The sequence below is a fragment of the Lissotriton helveticus genome, chromosome 6 (assembly GCF_964261635.1).
Source record: "Lissotriton helveticus chromosome 6, aLisHel1.1, whole genome shotgun sequence".
NCBI lineage: Eukaryota > Metazoa > Chordata > Amphibia > Caudata > Salamandridae > Lissotriton > Lissotriton helveticus.
In genome coordinates, this window is record NC_136067.1 from 2,051,527,223 (window position 1) to 2,051,545,158 (window position 17,936).

Below are 17,936 nucleotides of genomic sequence, written 5' to 3' on the forward strand. Positions count from 1 at the left end.
TCAAGCTTGGAAGTTATTAAAGGAAACTTGCTGCAAAAGCCACTTTAGCAGGATAAGAGCATGTATGTGTCCATGCAGTATTTGTGTAGCAAGAACTTATCCAAAAAGAAGTGGAGTGCTGTTCAAGGTCAAAGAAAAAGTTAGTGGTAGGAGGGCAAGCTGGGTTTGGATTGTTACTGCATCCTGGTTTAGTGTTCTTTACAGAGTTATCAGCTCATTCCTAACTAGTGGTCCTAGACATTAATTCAGCTTACGCACTAGTCAACAAGAGTCTTGTTGACTAGTGCGTAAGCTGAATTAATGTCTAGGACCACTTTTTCTATAACAAATTGATACCCAGGTCCTTTCGACTCCTATTGGGTTACCCCTTGTTAATAACGCATTCCTAACTAGAGCAGGGTTGAAGTGGTCCTGATTGATACAGGGATGCTGTTGCAGATACCAGGTGCAAAAACATGGAGTAGGCCTGTTGCCTTGCTTTGTTCTTGTTTGCACATTTTGTCCCCCATCTGATGGTGAACTAAAAGTCACAGGAATTGGTGAACTTGTCATCCAGGAAGGGGAGGTGCAGATCATGATGACTTTCTAGGGCCATGGCAACTGGCTGCGGACTGGCAAGGGGAAAAAGTGAAGTTCAGGCAGGGTCAAAGGGATGTGGTCATATTTCTTCAGGCACTTTATTAGGCACACTGTTGATGCAGAGGCCTTTCGGGATAGAGGTGGTCAAAGTGGAGTCTGGAAATCTGCAGATCAGGGTTTTGCCACCACCCAAATGCAAAGGTATGCAGTTTGAACAGTAGTTCTGAAGCGGCTTTCTTGGAGGAATGGTTTACCTTTTTTCAGTAGCGAGAGTTAGTACTAGGCCATCTTTCTTAGAAATAAACCGACAGAGATGAAAATCAGAACCAACCGTAAGCAGAAAAGTCAGCTTAGTCCTTAATTTGAAGATGGGGTTTTCAAACAAGCAAATTGAAGAGGAAAGCGCTAGGCATGGATTTTAAATAACAGTCTTGCTAGCCTAAAAATAAATTTGAGATATTAGTAGATCACTTAAATCTTGTTCTAAAGACTGCCAGGCAAAAATGATGAGTCGAAGGTAGGTCCATGTCTCTAAGTAAATAAAGATCTGCGTGACTGCACCATTAAAACTGGCATGAGTTTGTGCGGCGATGCCATATAACTTCATTAAAAAAATGTGCGACAAGAGTCTGACAAACCTTCAAACAATTACAAGCAATAGTCTAGTAGGAAAGAACAGTCTTTACCAAAAACAAATGTCAGAGCAGTGGTTGCTGCCAGCTCAGGGAAAAATGTGAAGGGCAAAGCATTTAGGAGCCGTCACTCACAAAAGTAAGGGAGAGCACACTGCCTGGGACACTACCACACAATTCACCCAGATGTATTGCTGTAAATGGAGAAAATAGCACCACTCACTTTAGTGGAAAGTTTTTAGTAGTTACCATTGTGGGCGCAGCCATTGCAGACTGTCTCTAGATATGTGTTTCAGGATATGTGTACTTCTGATGCGCTCAGTCTTCAGGTTTCTCTATCAAGCTGAGAGAGAAAGTGCATACTAATAAGCATGTCAGCCTAATACCTCAAAGGAGCCAATCCCTAAAGAGGTTGAAGAGAGCACACTGATTGGCATGCCAGCAGACAATTCGCCAAGGTGTACTGTGGTAAATGCAGTGCATAATAAAACTCACTTTACTGGAAAATCTTTATTAGTCACCATGAGTGCTGAAGACTTTGAATGGAAGGAAGATAAGTGCATCTTTATTAATACGTGTACGCTTTCATTAAAGAAAAGAGAGATTGGAGGCTATCCATAAATCTGATATTCTCATGGGCCAGGTGGGCAAACTTTGACAGAGAAACCTATTGAGATTGTTGAATTTGTAAAGATCAGAACAGTACAATCGAGACACGTCTGGTAACTTCTAGGGGCTGTATTATACAAGTGCCCTGGGGCGCAACAGGCGTTTGTGCACGCTTTGCGCACCACTGGGGGCACTTTGGCATTGCAAAAGGGGACGCTGACTATTGTGCCTTCCCTTCTGTAATACTGAAAGTGCTGGCACACATACAGCGCCAGCGCATCCTCAAGAGGGTGTTCCCTCATTTGCATGGGGGTGTGGTCCCATGCAAATGAGGGAATCCCTTTGCTCGGCATCCGTGCCGTATTGCATACACGGACAGGCACAGAGCTAAAGCAGCTCTAAGGAGGCGCACCGAGAGTCGTGCAACCTAAAATAGTGGAGAACTCTCAGTGCACTGCCTGATTGGAGTCCTTTGGCGGGGGTAAAGGCGGTTCCATTAACCGCCCCCCCGGCATCCCCTTGCAGGCAGGTTCAGTCACTCACTTTACGAAGTGTTCTCTGGGCGAGTGCAATACGATAACTCGCATCAACGAGTACCTCCCCCACTATACGTTGTATTGGAAAGCCTTTTGAACCTTGGTGACAATGGAGGACATTGACTGACTGGACAGAATGTGGCCAACTATCCGAGCACTTTTAATGCTAATGTTGCTGAACTACTCATAGGGACACCTCTGTCCACAGGGCCCTCATACGTGGTTGAACATGCTATGCACTGGACCATCACCGATCTAGGATTTAAACTGGTGTCAACGTCACAGAATTGTTATCTTGCACTAAACTTGGCTGACCACATTTTAAACCAGGAACATGAGCTATCATGTAAATGATAGGAGTTTGATAATAAGAAAGAGGAACTAAGGGGGTGGTGTGAACAATCAGGGTTTCCAGGGACATAGCTTGCAATGTTAAAGGATAGTCCAGTTAATCAAGTGGAGTGATGCCGCTGGGGACTCACGCCTGGTGAATAGCTACAACAGTCACTCCTTGAGTAAGGATGATGGGCTGCATTTGTCCCGCCTCAGAAGCAGGGAAACCCTTGTGGACAAGATAAATTGTGTCATTTTAACCTTGAGTTGTAATGGGTGGAGATTTTAATACCAAGATACCAGAGCCGTTAAATACACTGGCAAAAGAGGACTTTGTGTTCTGTACATGGCTACACCAGACTTTGGGGGCTCCTTATACGAAGGGTGCTAAGCTGTTTTGATATGGTCTGCCAGGGCCAAAAGAGCATTTTGTGAATATCAATCTTCTTTAATCAAACACCAGGAATGTCACGTCATCCTTTAAGTTCTTAAGGGGAGTAAGGCAAAGGTGGGTGCGCCTTTCCAATGTGTTTGTATTAATAACTTAAACGGGAAGTTACTATCCATGATTTGTGACTTAGAAAACTATTCACAAAAGGTGCAATGCTCATCTAAGCCCCTAATGGACCACAGCATCCTCTATGGATGATTAAGGGCTATGAATCACAATTGGTAAACGTTGTGAGTCGAAGTGAAACAACTAGTAAAAGTAAATATTGATTAGGTTAAGGGAGCAAGTCATGAGGGAGCACAGCTTTTACTCTCTGGGTTTAGCTTTTGAAGTGCTAGACTCACAGACTGAAAAGATGCACATAGGTGGCCAAGGCGCATGGCTGTATATTTATATTTGCCAGTGCTTTAAACATAATACATGATAAGTCGATATTACAACTATCAGAAGCCATTACATCCACAACTGCTACATATGCAAGGAGCAACCCCGACCGCCCAAGCGGTGCACAAAACGGACTCTTAAGTCACTATTGGCCTTGTAAACAGTAAACTTTATTTGATCCAGACCTCAACTGAGATCAACAAATACAAAATTTAGAATAATTTTAAATACTCATAAAAATGCTTAGTTAAAACACTTTTGCTTTTTTAGGCTCACTACGAAATGGTCAGTGACGATATTGGCCTTGTTGTTAGGGTTGTGGGAGGGGAGGAGGAAGAGCATGAATGTTTCGAAATTCATGTTTGAAGACGACCACTTAAAAAGAAAAAATACCTCTCAATTAACTGATATAATCTGATTTACTAAGGTGAAATGGTTTTGAATGTTAATGAAATACTTGTTTGAATTTTGGAGAGACTAATATTTTGACACGTTTGCTGCAAGACGATTTAAATGAATTAAGGTATTCCTAAAATTATGGTGCAGGACACCCTTGTAACTTCCTTTTTAGGTGGAGCCCAGCACAGCACGCATGCGCTGCCCTCGGAGAGGCTTCTTGTGAGCACTCAAAACTTCTCTGTGTGGGTCTGACTCCTTCCACACATTGGATTGGCCAAAGGCAGGTGCATGTCCCACCTCCTTTCCAATGTGTCACTCCCGCGCGTTTTGCTGGCGGTAGCAGAGTCGCGCAGGGTGGCAGCTGCATTCCTGGTGAGTCAGGTGAAAAGCAACGCGCCGTGCTTTCGCTTGTTTACAAATGTTGACTTACGCCGTCCCTCGTCAGGGCGATCCTTCAACGTGGATTGCATTGATTTCTTTGTCACAATGGCGGCAATGTGACTTTCATTGTCCCGCGCCACACACACCACTCACAGCAATAGTGGGCGTTTCTCATGTTTATTTTCTGCACCCCACACGCGCTTTCACTTTTAATTGTCACAATAGCAGCCATTTGACTCTCGCCCTCCCACGTCAGTGCAATAGCAGCGGTGGGCGCCATACTCACACCACTTGCAGCAATCTCATGTTTATTTTCTGCGCACTCACTTTTATTTCTTTTTCACAATGCCGGCAATTTGACTTTCGCTATACCCCACCACACACACCACTCGCTGCACTTTGTGCCATCATGAAAATGCTCCGTATATCTGCCACCCTCAGCCCGGGCCCCCAGCAACCGTTGCCATGGCCTGGCAACACCACAACGCCCCATGAACACGCGCCTGTAGTCCGGGAGAGGCCGAGCAGGTGGTGTCCAGGGCAGACACACACCTCACATCAGCCGAGCAGTGGCAGTCAAGAACCAAGAGCTCTTGGGGGCTCCCCCCCGCGGTCGCGTCCTGGGTCCGCATGAAAATATCAGGGGGGCTGCCTGTGGCCATCCGGGCCGCAAATGGTTATAGCTGATGTACATCTTAGCAAGTGAATCAAAGTACTCCAGGATTTAAGTGTCTCACACCTTGTTACCACTTACTGCATTTTTCAAAACTCTTTTAAATATTTTGTAAATTTAGAGCATCTCGGGGCACTTTTAAGCTAATGTATTCTGGACCTATACAACTCAACTAAACAAATATGTACATAAATATTCACTGATGCTAGTTGCCATGAATGTTAGGATGGAAAGCAAACTAAGTGAAACAAACCCTATTCAGTGCTGAATACTGGGATTTGATAACAAAAGTCTGGAACGAAATAGGTTATGAAGCCTCTCTAAAAATATGAGCACTCAAAGCCATCAAGCATCTCCTAAAGGTGTTACGAACACATATCCACAAGACCATTACCTTCTGTGTCATCTCTGCAGGAATCTACCTCTTCTTCCTCGTCTTTTATCTCGTCAGTGATCTTCTTCTGGCCCCTCTTGTGATGTGGCCTCAGCTCTCGCTTCTTCCGATGACCAAGCATGTGGCGCTTCAGGTTGCGGCTCTGGTTGCAGCGATACTCACATATGTCACATTTGTATGGTTTTTCCTGGGTGTGTATGCGCATGTGCCTCTTCAGGTTGCCCAGGCTACTGCATGAAAAGATGCAGCATTCACAGCGGAAGGGTTTTTCGCCCGTGTGGGTACGGGTGTGGCGCTTTAGGTTAACCAGTTGGGCTGAGGCGTAATTGCACTGCATGCACTTAAAGGGCTTCTCACCGTTGTGTGTCTTCATATGGCGTTTCAAATGACTGGAGTAATGAGTGACGAAAGAGCATAATCTGCATGAATATACCATCCGCTCGGTCTTTAGGCAGCCACTACCCTCATCATCCTCACTCTCACGTTCCAGGGGCCCCTCGGTCAGGCAACTGAGACAGTGTTGACTGAAAGCAAAGTCTAGGCAGCGTGAGGAGCTGTCCATCACCAGGCCACACTGTCGGCAGTGGAAGGGGTTTGGGAGGGAACCGGCAATGGGTGAGTCCTTCACATCTCCTGAGTCACCCACATCACTCTCCACACTCAGCTGCTGGTAGCTGGAATATTCATCATCACTTAATGAGTATGTAGGGATCTCAATTTTGGTGACAATAGAATCTGTGTCAAGAGAGAAATATGGCACAGTTAAAAGAAAGGCAAGGTTCACACCAGTGCAATAACAGTACAATTGATAGTGATGAGAATGTAGTCTATAGCAATTTGATGCGAATAGAAAGCAACATAAATTAATCTGCAACCAATAATGTATCCGTGGCTTTTGCTCTGATGCTATAAGCATGAAACCATATACCATCTTTGGTCTATGACTGTTTTCCAAGTCTTAAAAAGGACTTGTAAAATCCTCCATGTTTCGTCCAAATGCCAAAATGGATACGGCTACACATCTAAATTCAAATGTGCGTAGTGATCCTCAAAACGGTCTTCAGCAAGAACAACCAGTTCTCCTGCCTGCTCTGCCCTTCCCTAATCACCCAGGCCCTCTGCGCACCCAGTTGTTCAGCTTGTTCCCTCCATAATACTGGACAAGGGCTGTGGAAAACCTTAGGGTTTGGAAGGATGCAGGAAATTGTGTCACATAATGACTGTACAATAGTGGTACATTGATTGGACATGCAGTTGGTCCTTGAGGATATTGAACGGCACATGATGACCTGGTTGAAAGGCTCTTGATAACCGAACTACATTCCATGCTCCTAGCGAACTTGTTCCTCCTTTAAAGGATACGCAATGCGAGAATGTCAAGGTATGGTTTAGTCATGAACAAAAAGTTCAGGTACATCAGCAACAAGTTACTAGATTAGACTATCAAGGTGGTAGGAAAAGTGTACTTTATGCTAGTGTAAAATGGCGAAACGCTAGAGAGATGTACAAGTATAAAGTAAACCTTTTACAAATCTTCTAATTACAGCCAAGTAAACTCTATGGACCATATAGGGCAAGCACAAGTTGGTACCAATGTATCGGCTTCAGTCTGAGAAACTAACAGGCTGTGACCGACACATCTCCCACAACTTACCTGGAGATACTGTGTGTTGGACACCTATCTGATCTTGTGAAACACGGGCAGGAATACATGTTATTTTTGTACGGGTGTCTGTACACCTTTCCCCTGAAAGAGACAGAGAGCGAAAACAAACAAACACACACACACACACACACACAGACACACATACAGACAGACACACACACACACAACACTTTAAAAGGCTTTATTAATATATTTAGGCCCGATGTTAGTGTAGAATGTATGAAAAAGTTTCATTTAAATGAGCATTATAGCGAGATACCTGAAAGCAATACATGTAAATATTAAGAAAACTGGCAACATGATTGATGACCTCTTGGATCCAATCTTCGAAGGAGTCAGTTTATCAATCCTTTTCACCTCAGTCCCAGTTATTGCCTACATTAGCACTAAATCTTATCAAAAATAGGTTCTTCTAAAATGGCACACATGTATACCTGCTCATCATATTTGTATTTTACCAGCCTGTTGCCTGCCCACAGGCAAGGCCAATATTTACCTCTATCACCTCTTTTGGGGCCAACAGAATAGGCCCTGCGCACCCCACCCACTAAGCCAGTTTCCCTTCATAATACTACAGCATGGGGAGTAATGAGGCTCTTATGGGCAACGCAAGGCATATCATACCCCTGGATTGGTAGTGCAGCCACCCTAGTGAATATGTACATACATTATCTAAATGAGATTAAATACCCCGCCTTACATTATAAGGATATTGCATGGCACTTAAGAGTTCCATGATCATATAAAGGAACAAAGTTAAAGTTATAACTCCATGGAACTCCAAGATAACTTGCAATATACTTTTAACGTACAGAGGTGGTACTTTATTCCTTACTAAACATTCTACTCACAAACCTCAAATCCTTTGCATTTTACCTTTTCATAGGAAACAGTGTGCTTGCAGACATGAATATTAGTAGAATCTGTAGTGTGAAATTAGACCAAAAAGCAGTTAGTAATTTGTTGCAAAAAGGTATTGCAATCAATTTAATGTAAATTAGATTAAAACATTGCTGCAGCTCAGAATAGGTAGAAACATGCAAATATGTTCGGTCTTTCCTGCAATGACCTTTAGGAAGAAAAAAATTCGACATGGTGCCATAAATATCTCCTTTCTTCTGATCTGGGAGAAAACATAAGAAAAACAAGCATTGGCATAGCCAATAGGTCTCACTTTTGGGACCTTATAAGTATTTAGTAATGTTCTTTCGATTTTTACTGCCATTTCTGGTAAAAGATTACATGATGGTGATTTTTTTTCAAATTTCTAAGGTCCACATCATATCTTATGCCGCATTATTTAAAACTGCTGTCATTTCTGCTATCAAAATCGGACTTTTTCCTGGCCTGTTTTTATGTGATAAAGCATTAGCATTAGGGAGAAATAATGCTCCCCTTTTCTGTAGAAGACCCTAAAGCAGTGGAGTAAATTGTTCGGAGCTTCTGTAAATCCTACTTCCTTTAAGTGCCCTACAAAATGAACCTACGGCCCAATTGTTTCCAGACTTTCTTGGGGAAAGGACCCTTTCTTTGAGTCTGATACACATCCAGAAAAGCGGGCATATCAAGAAAAATTATTATTATTAAAAAGGATTACAGTATTGTCAAGCAATCTGCAGCTGATTATTGGAATCTTAAACTAAGTTCTTAAAAAATATTTGGAAATATGTTCTTTAAAAATCCTACAGTTTTCTAAACATTTAATACTCTTTTGCATACACCTCGGAGCTTGAATTGCTAATACTTGCACTAGCGCTGATCACCTCAGACAGAATTTGCACTTTCATATTGTAGGCTGCTAATAGATGATTTAGAGACACACTGAATGAATTTTAGAAATGAATTTTAGAAGAAATATATGAATTTTAAAAATTGTATTTTTAATTGTTGATCGCGACGACATAACTGCTGCACTGAACCCTAGCGAAATTTGCACACTCTTTGGCACCTACCCGACCCGCCAGAGCGGAGGGAATAGGGCACTCGTCCACGAGCACCAGCCGCCATCTTGGGGCTGGGTCGGGACGCGGTCTAGCTCTTCTCCACTTCCGGGAGAGAGCTATTTAGTCCTCGCTCGTCTAGGATGCGCAGCGGACGAGCGCAGCGGGCGCGCGCCGAAGACGCGCCTAAGACAAGCCCGTCTGCGCCCGTCCGAGCCAGATCCGGGCCCAGGGCCACCCCCCCTGCTCCTGCTGACATCCCAAATACCGCATCTACCTTACGCTATACCTCCGCACAGCTGAAAGAGTGGAATACAGGATTGGGTACGTCTTGTCAAGCACTATCGTCTTTTAAACACTTAATAACCACACCTATATCATGTGTAGGCTGTTCGTTCACTCTGCCACCTCCCCTGCCTGCAATAAACACTACAGCTTATTCATCTGTAATCGCCAGTGCCCTTTCCCCAGCGGCACAGTATACTAGAGCAGCACTGATTAATTCACGCTCCCTCCCCCAACACAGTCTGGACATCAGGGAGAGCATTCTTAACCATGAACTGGACATCCTGTTCATCACCGAATCATGGGGAGATGAAGCATCAGGCCCTGATTTTGTTCAAGCCACCCCTGAAGGTTACAGTGTAGCCAGACAAGATAGAGCTTCGGGGCGAGGCAGAGGCCTAGCCATTATTTATAGGAACACTTATCAGGCCAAATTTGAGTCTATTCAAAGTACCAACTGCGCAGCTTTCGCATTTACTATTAATCTCACGCATAAACTAGCCTTCAAAGGAACCCTGGTGTACAGGCCACCAGGGCCTCGGACCAAATTCTTAGCTGCACTTACTGAAATTACGGAATCAGTAATAGGATCCCCGACCTATACGATCCTTGGGGATCTTAATTTTCCTCTGGAAAACATGGAAAACAAAGATACAGCCCAACTCATTACTGATATGCAGGCAATAGGACTGCAGCAGTTGGTGAAGGGCCCCACGCATGAGGCCGGGCACACGCTGGATGGCCTGTTTACTAATGACCACAGCATTGAGTTAGTAGCAGTGTTACCTCTGATATGGTCTGACCACCAAGCCATTATTTTCAGAATTCGGATGCTACCCTCCAAACCCCCTCAGACCAAAGTCAGGGCAGCAGTGGGGGCACGGATGTGGAAAAATGTGGATATACCACATCTTTCAAATCTTTTGTTGTCATCAGCCCCGGAAAGCGGAGGTGATACCGAAACCATGTCTATTAAATTTCAGGAATGGATTCTAAAAGCAGCTAACGAAGTTGCACCTGAAAAAATCTATCGTCCTAATAGAGCAACTCCATCTGCCCAGTGGTACACAGAGGAGTTGCGGCTCCAGCGTCAGTTCTGTAGAAATCTAGAAAGGCGCTGGAGAAAGCACTATAGTCCCTCGGCTAAGCAAGAATATATAAGTGCTCTAGCGATATACAAAAAAGCTATTAGCACACAAAAGAATCTTTTCTTCACTGGTCGTATTGAGCACGCACAGAACTCAGCTAGGATGCTGTTTCAAGTGGTGAACTCTCTGTCCAGTCCTCCAGTGGGATCCACTATAGAGAACTCGCAGGAATTTTGTACCTCACTGGCCACATTTTTTACCACTAAGGTAATGGATATTTATTCCACTTTTTCTAAAGAGCTGGTGGGAAGAGCTGTTGACCTAACCAGTCAACCAGCATCGAAGCATTCCTCCTTCACTCAGTTTCAGCCAGTTACTGAAGACCAGGTCAACGCACTTGTTGGCAAGATTAAATCAGGCTCTCCACTGGACCCATGCCCCCCGGCCATAATGAATCAACTACATAAGGTTATCACTCAGCCGCTGACCAATATATGTAACTCCATCTTTAAAACCGGTGTCTATCCACAGACTTGGAAGAAGGCCATTGTTAAACCTTTGATCAAGAAGCCTTCTTTAGACCCCACCATCACGTCAAACTACAGGCCTATTGCCTGCCTTCCTTTCCCCGCCAAAATCGTAGAGGCAATAATGAATAAACAGCTCTCAGAGTTTATTGAACAACACAAACTCTTAGACGATACTCAGTTCGGGTTCCGGAAGGGACACGGAACTGAGACAGCATTGGTAAAGGCCTCGGATGAAATTCGAGAGATCATGGATTCGGGAGGAGCGGCAGTGCTCATCTTGTTGGACCTGTCGGCTGCTTTTGACACGGTCGACCAGGTCATCTTGGTCGACCGTGTCGCACCCCTTGGAATTAACCATCTGGCTAAAGATCTCATAGCCTCTTTCCTAGTTAGTCGTAAACAGGCAGTCAAATTGGGCAATTACTACTCACCCACCTCTGAACTGCTCTGTGGGGTCCCTCAAGGATCCTCGTTAAGTCCCACGCTCTTTAATATCTACGTTGCGGACTTGGCGAGGGTCATTAAATCTCATGGGATGCGATTAACCACCTATGCGGATGACACCCAGCTTGTGTTGGCGGTACACAAAAATGGTCCAGTGATAGCAGCGAAGTTTCAGGAGGGGTTACTGGATGTACAATCATGGATGCACAGTAACTGCCTGAAACTTAATGCAGAGAAAACCGAAGTCATGACCTTCGGAAAAATCTCTCCAGAATAGTCTTCAACTTGGTGGCCCTATCAGATGGGCACCCCCCCCCCCGGTTCCAGCTGCTAAGGTCAGGAATTTGGGAGTGATTTTTGATAACAGGTTATCGTTTGGTTATCACGTCAATAAGGTGGTCTCAGCTGCATTCTTTGTGCTGAAGAAAATAAAAAAACTCATGCCATACCTACCTGCTTCGGCAGGAAAAACACTGATTACCACCTTAGTGTTTTCAAAACTGGACTATGGAAACGCTCTTTTCCTTGGTACACACAAATACATCCTGAATAAACTCCAGTCTGTGCAAAATATGGCAGCGCGGATCCTGCTTAATATTCCCTGGCGACACTCCACTTCAGTAGCCATTCGCCATCTACACTGGCTAAGGGTGGAGAGCAGAATCAAATTTAAGGCTCTCTGCATCGCCTATAAGGCCATCCATTAGACCGGGCCGAAGTTCTTAAAGGAAGCCTTTCAGGTGTACATACCTGGAAAGAATCTAAGATCAGCAGCAAGTTGTCTACTGCACGTTCCCCGTACAAGAACGGCTACATGGGGAGACAGACGCTTCCTGGTAGCAACCCCCATACTATGGAACTCACTCCCCTTGCATATTAAAACTGCACCAACACTTATTGCCTTTCGTAGGGCCTTGAAGACTTGGCTGTTTAACCAATAAGTTCGTGCCCTGAATCCTGTGTATCCCAGAGTATCTCACTGCGCCTAGACACCCTAGGGTATTAGCTGCGCATTAAAAATCCCATAAAATAAAATAAAAAAATAAAAAATAATAATTCATCAATTTAAAAAAAATGGTCTAAAAAATGTGTCTAATGTCTCACAAATTTCAGTGACGATGTGGTTCATACTCAAAATTACTGAATTTTTATGAGTTCCAATTAGAAGGGGTCTGAAACATGGCTTTTCAACAGATGTCTTTGGAAAGCTGTGTGGCACAATGTACCCCCCCCCGCCCCTTTCTGGTACGTTGTGGGCGAGGGGTGTGGCTGATGGAGCCCTGACTAATACTCAAGAAAATACCAGCCAGGTACTTAACCCTCCACTCGTTTGAATCTGATCACTGGCTGCTTGTGCAATAAACCAGTTGCATCTGGTCAAATAGAATTTGAATCAGGGTTATCTTATACATAATATATTTGGCCCAGTCCCCAGCTCCTTCTCTCAGAGACATCCTTACAGGGCTATAAAACCAGTGGTCAGTTAAAGGTGATAGGGCAATACAGCGATTACGTAATTCAAATGCTCTGTATGGCACCATTTTGAATGTTATTAACTTCTACATTTAGGCGGGCCTTGCTCTCCCGTAGAAGCTGCTCTGAAGATTGATATTGTTGAATGCATTTAAGATAAGTGGGTGGGGTTTTTGACCAAAATACGAATGAGAACCAATTATGGTGTTGTTCAATAAAATATATTTCAACGAAATCTCAGGTAATTATTAATGATAAGAAATGCACTTACAATCGCTAACAGGCGAAAGTTCCGCAATGATATCCAAACGCAATACATATGTAGCTACCAATTTGTTCTTGTCAAGTGACATCTTCAGCCAGCCCTGACTCTTTCGCACTCAAGAAAAGGGATTTTGGGACTTGTAGTTTTTTTAATGCAAGGACGAGCTCAGAATCCCAACATGCAAAAAGCTGATGGAGCTCAATCGTGCCATTTGGCGACTTAGAAACTGTTTTATTCCTAGGAGGACTGCACAAATTGTTGTAGCGCGGTTTGGGTGCCTCAGTGCGCCTGTGACGGAAAGGCTGAAAGAAGCTGCATTCTTGTGACCTTGTCCCCTTTTCAGAAGTCTGTGAAGCCAGTCTGGGGCAATTTTATTTTGAAAACATATACATGTAGAGGAAGCCTTGCACGAGGCAATGGACAAGACTTAGGGGGATGCCCATCTGAGCATTTCTTGGTTGATGCCCAATGTCGGACACTCATTCGATTGGAGCAGAGTGCTTTGAAATGTGCCGGGCTGCGGCCTGGAGCCCGGCATCCTTTGGGATGCGCCGGAGTGGTGCTCCAAGGCCAGTATTAGCAAATCAGTGAGAGGATCGCCCGGGGGCCGATAAAGATCAGGCCGAGCTGGGTGAGGGGAGATGTGGGGACGGTGATAATTGAGTGTCAGCCACTGTCTGCGCTGTCCCGGTGGCGCCAGCAGCCTTTGACTTGCTAATTCTGCCCAGCATCTACCTGCAGCTTCTACTGCCAGACCGAACGCCCCCCCTCATTCCGATCTGCGGGATGGGGGTTATTGATCACAGGAGCATACGGTATGTGTCTTCTGTCCACGTGGAAAGAGCTTTTTGATATTACAACGTTACGTTTCTTTCTCTGTCGGCAACCACAGTACGCGGGACTACGCGTGCAACAATTACCTAACTGCACACATTGGCCTAGAAGGGGCCTGGAGATTTCTTTACTCGAGCATTAATACGGTTGAAAGAGAAAGCTATAAAAGACAGTGTATTTGGACTAAGAACAAGCAGATGCTAAAGAAAAAGGAGACAAAGGTGACATAAAGATGCACAAAGTCCAGGAGACGAGATAAACAAGCGCTGAAAGACAAGCCCGGCCCCGAAAAGTAAAGCGATGTGCAGATAATTGCAAACAGATGGCGCTGCTGCTCGCTCCCGCAAGTTAAACGTCGTACATGCACGAGGGCCCACTGGAAACAGTGCAGAACATGCACGAGTTTCCACAAAAGCCCGGAGTGATTCCAAGAGGTCACTCAAAAGCAGCGCTTGCACGCTGCATAGGAGAGTCCTAAAGAAAAGCCAGTTCCCCTGATCGTTTAACCTGTAGCTGAAATTATGCTCTGTGACCTGCATTTCACCGTGGCTGCTGGCTCTGGCAGAAGGCATTATGTCATTGCCACTCAACTGTAATAACAACAAATGAGCATCTACGTAATGTTGTTATTATAGGTGACCAGAGATGGCACAACATGCCTGTAGTAAAAACATTAAAGATGGGCTTTTATGCAGGGGCTGCAGGATTCCTTGTATTATATTAATTTTAACAACTGATCATATATAAATAGCTATTAATATGCCCAGATAAAATATCAAGCAAGCCAATAGCCTCAAGCCTAATATTACCATACAATAGGTTGCAAAAATACAAAGTGTAATCTAATAGTAAAAATTTGTGAAATACGCTTACAAAGGGACCAGTAGCAGCAACGGATTGCTCTTCTCTTGTTTAACGGAGTTCATTTTAATCTGAGCTTGATGGTACAAACATGGCCAAGACTCCCAAATCCAATGAATCAAATACAGAATCCAACTTTGGAGGTGACTATGAGAGAAAATTCATGCTTATATTGGAAGGAACTGCAGATACAAGAGGTACGCTTTGTTCTGACATTGCCACTGAAGACAATGAATATGCAAACCAATAGCTGAAGAGTGAAGTTGAAGGTGGTGTAGGTGAATAAGACCTCAATTTGGCATCAAAGTTGGTGGTGCAAAAGATATAATGGGGACTGCTTGCACCAGACAGCTAGATACATTTGAATGGGGCGATGCAGGCATCGAAAAACGTACTAGCCCACTTGCTATGGCGAGTCAGATTTTAATCAAGTCGATGAGTTGACAAAGATCAGGTGTTTTATCAGTCAGACAGCGAAGGAGCATTAAAGTTGACTTTAGGGGGGAGGAGCAGAGATGGCGACCGAGATGGCTGTATAGACGCTCTGCTCCGTGAGCCTTCTCACCCCGCACCTACATCCTGGCAATTATCCTGAGCCGTAACGGCATATTTACGTAGGCGAAGGACAGCTTTCACTTACCGTTTGCTCCTGAGGCTCCTACGTGCGGCAGTCCCGTGGAAATGTCCCCAACTGTTTTGCGGCCTTCGAGGAGCTGGGACCGGGGTGTCGAGTGAGGAGTGTGGCCGGCCGTGACTGCGCCAACAGCGGCCTCTGGTGGAGGTGCGGAGTCGGCCGGAGAGGACCGGGATCTGATGGGCCGATGGCGAGAGTGCCGACACAGTTCATCTAGCGGAGTGCCTTGTGGGTCATGCGGTGGGGCAGTGTCGAGGGGGAGTGCACGGTACTTGGCCCCCTTTCCAGTGTTGTGTCCGGGCATGATTGTCGGCCTCTCCTGGAATCGGCGGGCGGCTCCCAGGGAGCGGCGGAGATTTTCTTTAGCCTTTTGGTGACCCTCCGCTGTGAAGCCTGCCTTGAATTTCGGGGTCCCCGTGGTGAATCCTGTTGCCCCCTGGTGTGGGACCCGGTCCCGAGGTGAGGTGGAGAACGGACGAGGCCGGATCAGCTAAGATGGCGCCCTCTTACGCACACCACACCCGGGTAGAGTAGCCGCTGTGCGAGAGAATCCTGGGGTCTGGCGACACGAGAAAGAACCCACGACCAGAGATATCCTGGCTGCACTAACAACCCTGCACACGACCCTACTCCGGGACGCCCTGGATCTGGGACGGAGGATGGCCGCCATTGTTGTCCCGCCGTTCCACACGGGCATGGCTCGGTCTCAAATAAGCGCCGATGTGCCCGCCTCTGCGTCAGTGATGAGTGCTCCAGCAACGCCTGTGTTCGTGGAGACGCTGGAAGACCCGGTTTATGAGATCGCTTTGGACAGATCTGTTGTGCATGTGAGTGACTTGTCGGCACCCTTCTTTGTTCGGCGGTTGGGGGAACAACGTCGATCTATGGTTTGGACTGCCCCGGCAGCGTTTCGGCGCTTGCCGGAAGATGTGCCTCTCTCTCCCTGGCTGATGAGATTGTGTTCGGACTGGAGGATGACTTCGGGGTCGATATTGGCACAGACGGATTTCCGCCCTACATGTTCGGCTGGGTTTTGGTGGCTGAGGTCTCATGGAGTAACAATTCTGCCCGGTCCGCCCGGATCACTCGGACCCTCCACGCTGCTCTTTATGCCGCTTGATAGGTGGACATATGTTGGTGCTACTGATAGAAAAGGCCAGGGGTGAGACCGTATAGGACATGGTGGACCTTCTTTGTTGGCTGATGGTGATTTGGGGGACACTCAGCGGGGATGTAATTGATTGTGCTGTCGGTGATTGCTATTTTCCGTGGCTATCCTGATCTTGCTTTTAGGACGTTTACTGTACGCGGTGGTGGAGAGGGGGCCGGGTGGCTAGATCGATGGCCCCTCCCCACATTTTTCCTCTTTTTTCTTTCTTTCTCTATATTTCGGGTCTCTTATTTAGGGTGACAGGCACGCTGCTGGGGGGGGGGGGGGGGGATAGGCCGTAGCCTTCTGCAGGGATGCAGGGTGGGGGTAGGGGGATGGGGTTTGTTCATTTGTCCTTTCTTTGTTTCTATGGCCCTTTGTCTTTCTTCTTTTTGGTGTCGTCATTTTTCATGTTTCCTACAGTATGTTTCGTTTTGAGGGGTGGGGTACAGTTCGCTACGAAACGTGTTTGTTTTTACATTTATCCTGACTCGAATGCCTTACCCCCAATACTTCAAACGTATTTGCGGATTTCTTGCTTCATGCTTGCTACTGTGGGGCCATGTATGAGCGTATGGCATCGACTTTGAGTTTTCTTTATTGTAAAATGAACCTTCTCGAATCCTGATTCTTGCACAGTACGCTTGAATGCAAATTCTATCCTGGACACTTATTAGACCCCGATTTTCGGGCTGCTGTATTTTTCTATATTGACTTGCTGTACTTACGACTTGACTAGCGGCCGGCCAGGGTGGTTGTAGGCCCATGCTTGTATTTATTTGCAGTAACAGTAAAGGTTCTTTATAAAAAAAAAAAATATATTAAAAAAAATTTGACTTTAGATCTTGTTTTAATCTGGTCATTTTTGCTCTTTGTTCAGAGCCAGTGGTCAGAAGTCCGTTTACAATTACTTTTTCTTCTCTGACTGCAGAGTTCCAGGATTTTGTAAAGGGAACAGTGACCCTCAATACGAAATGTGAAATGAAAGGTTGTAGGGTATCAGGTTTTTTCTAAAACACGTGTAAATAGTTAATAAGTCAACTGCACAAACATGTCAAAATATATTTCAGTAGTTGTGAAAGCCCATTGCTTTGTACTTGTGTACTGATTTTTTTTTCTAATAGGATGAAAAACAAATCAGAACACTTTACTTGGTGATGTGCAAATTATAAATATGTTTTCTGAAACTCATTTTTCACAGGTTATCGTTAATACACTGTATATTTTTATCAGTAGAGCTGGATGGTAGTGGGAAGGTTTTTGGCCATTTCTTGGAAATGTACTGTCTGTAAATGACAGTGCGCTACCACATCATGTTTTAGTAATATATTTACAAAAGTGAGTGTTTAAACATGTACTGAGAAACACTCCTGCCTCTGCTCGGATAGCAATGCT

General features: G+C 45.1%; 1 protein-coding gene across 2 annotated transcripts in view; it reads right to left on the reverse strand.

The window, feature by feature from the left end:
• The window catches only part of ZNF513 (zinc finger protein 513), a 101,070-nt gene that overhangs the window by 27,198 nt on the left and 55,936 nt on the right, over positions 1-17,936 (reverse strand). For both annotated transcript variants that reach the window (XM_078650108.1, XM_078650107.1), the window contains one exon: positions 5,372-6,106. In XM_078650108.1, coding sequence (XP_078506234.1) covers positions 5,372-6,106 — 735 coding nt within the window. The remainder of the gene's footprint in view (positions 1-5,371; positions 6,107-17,936) is intronic.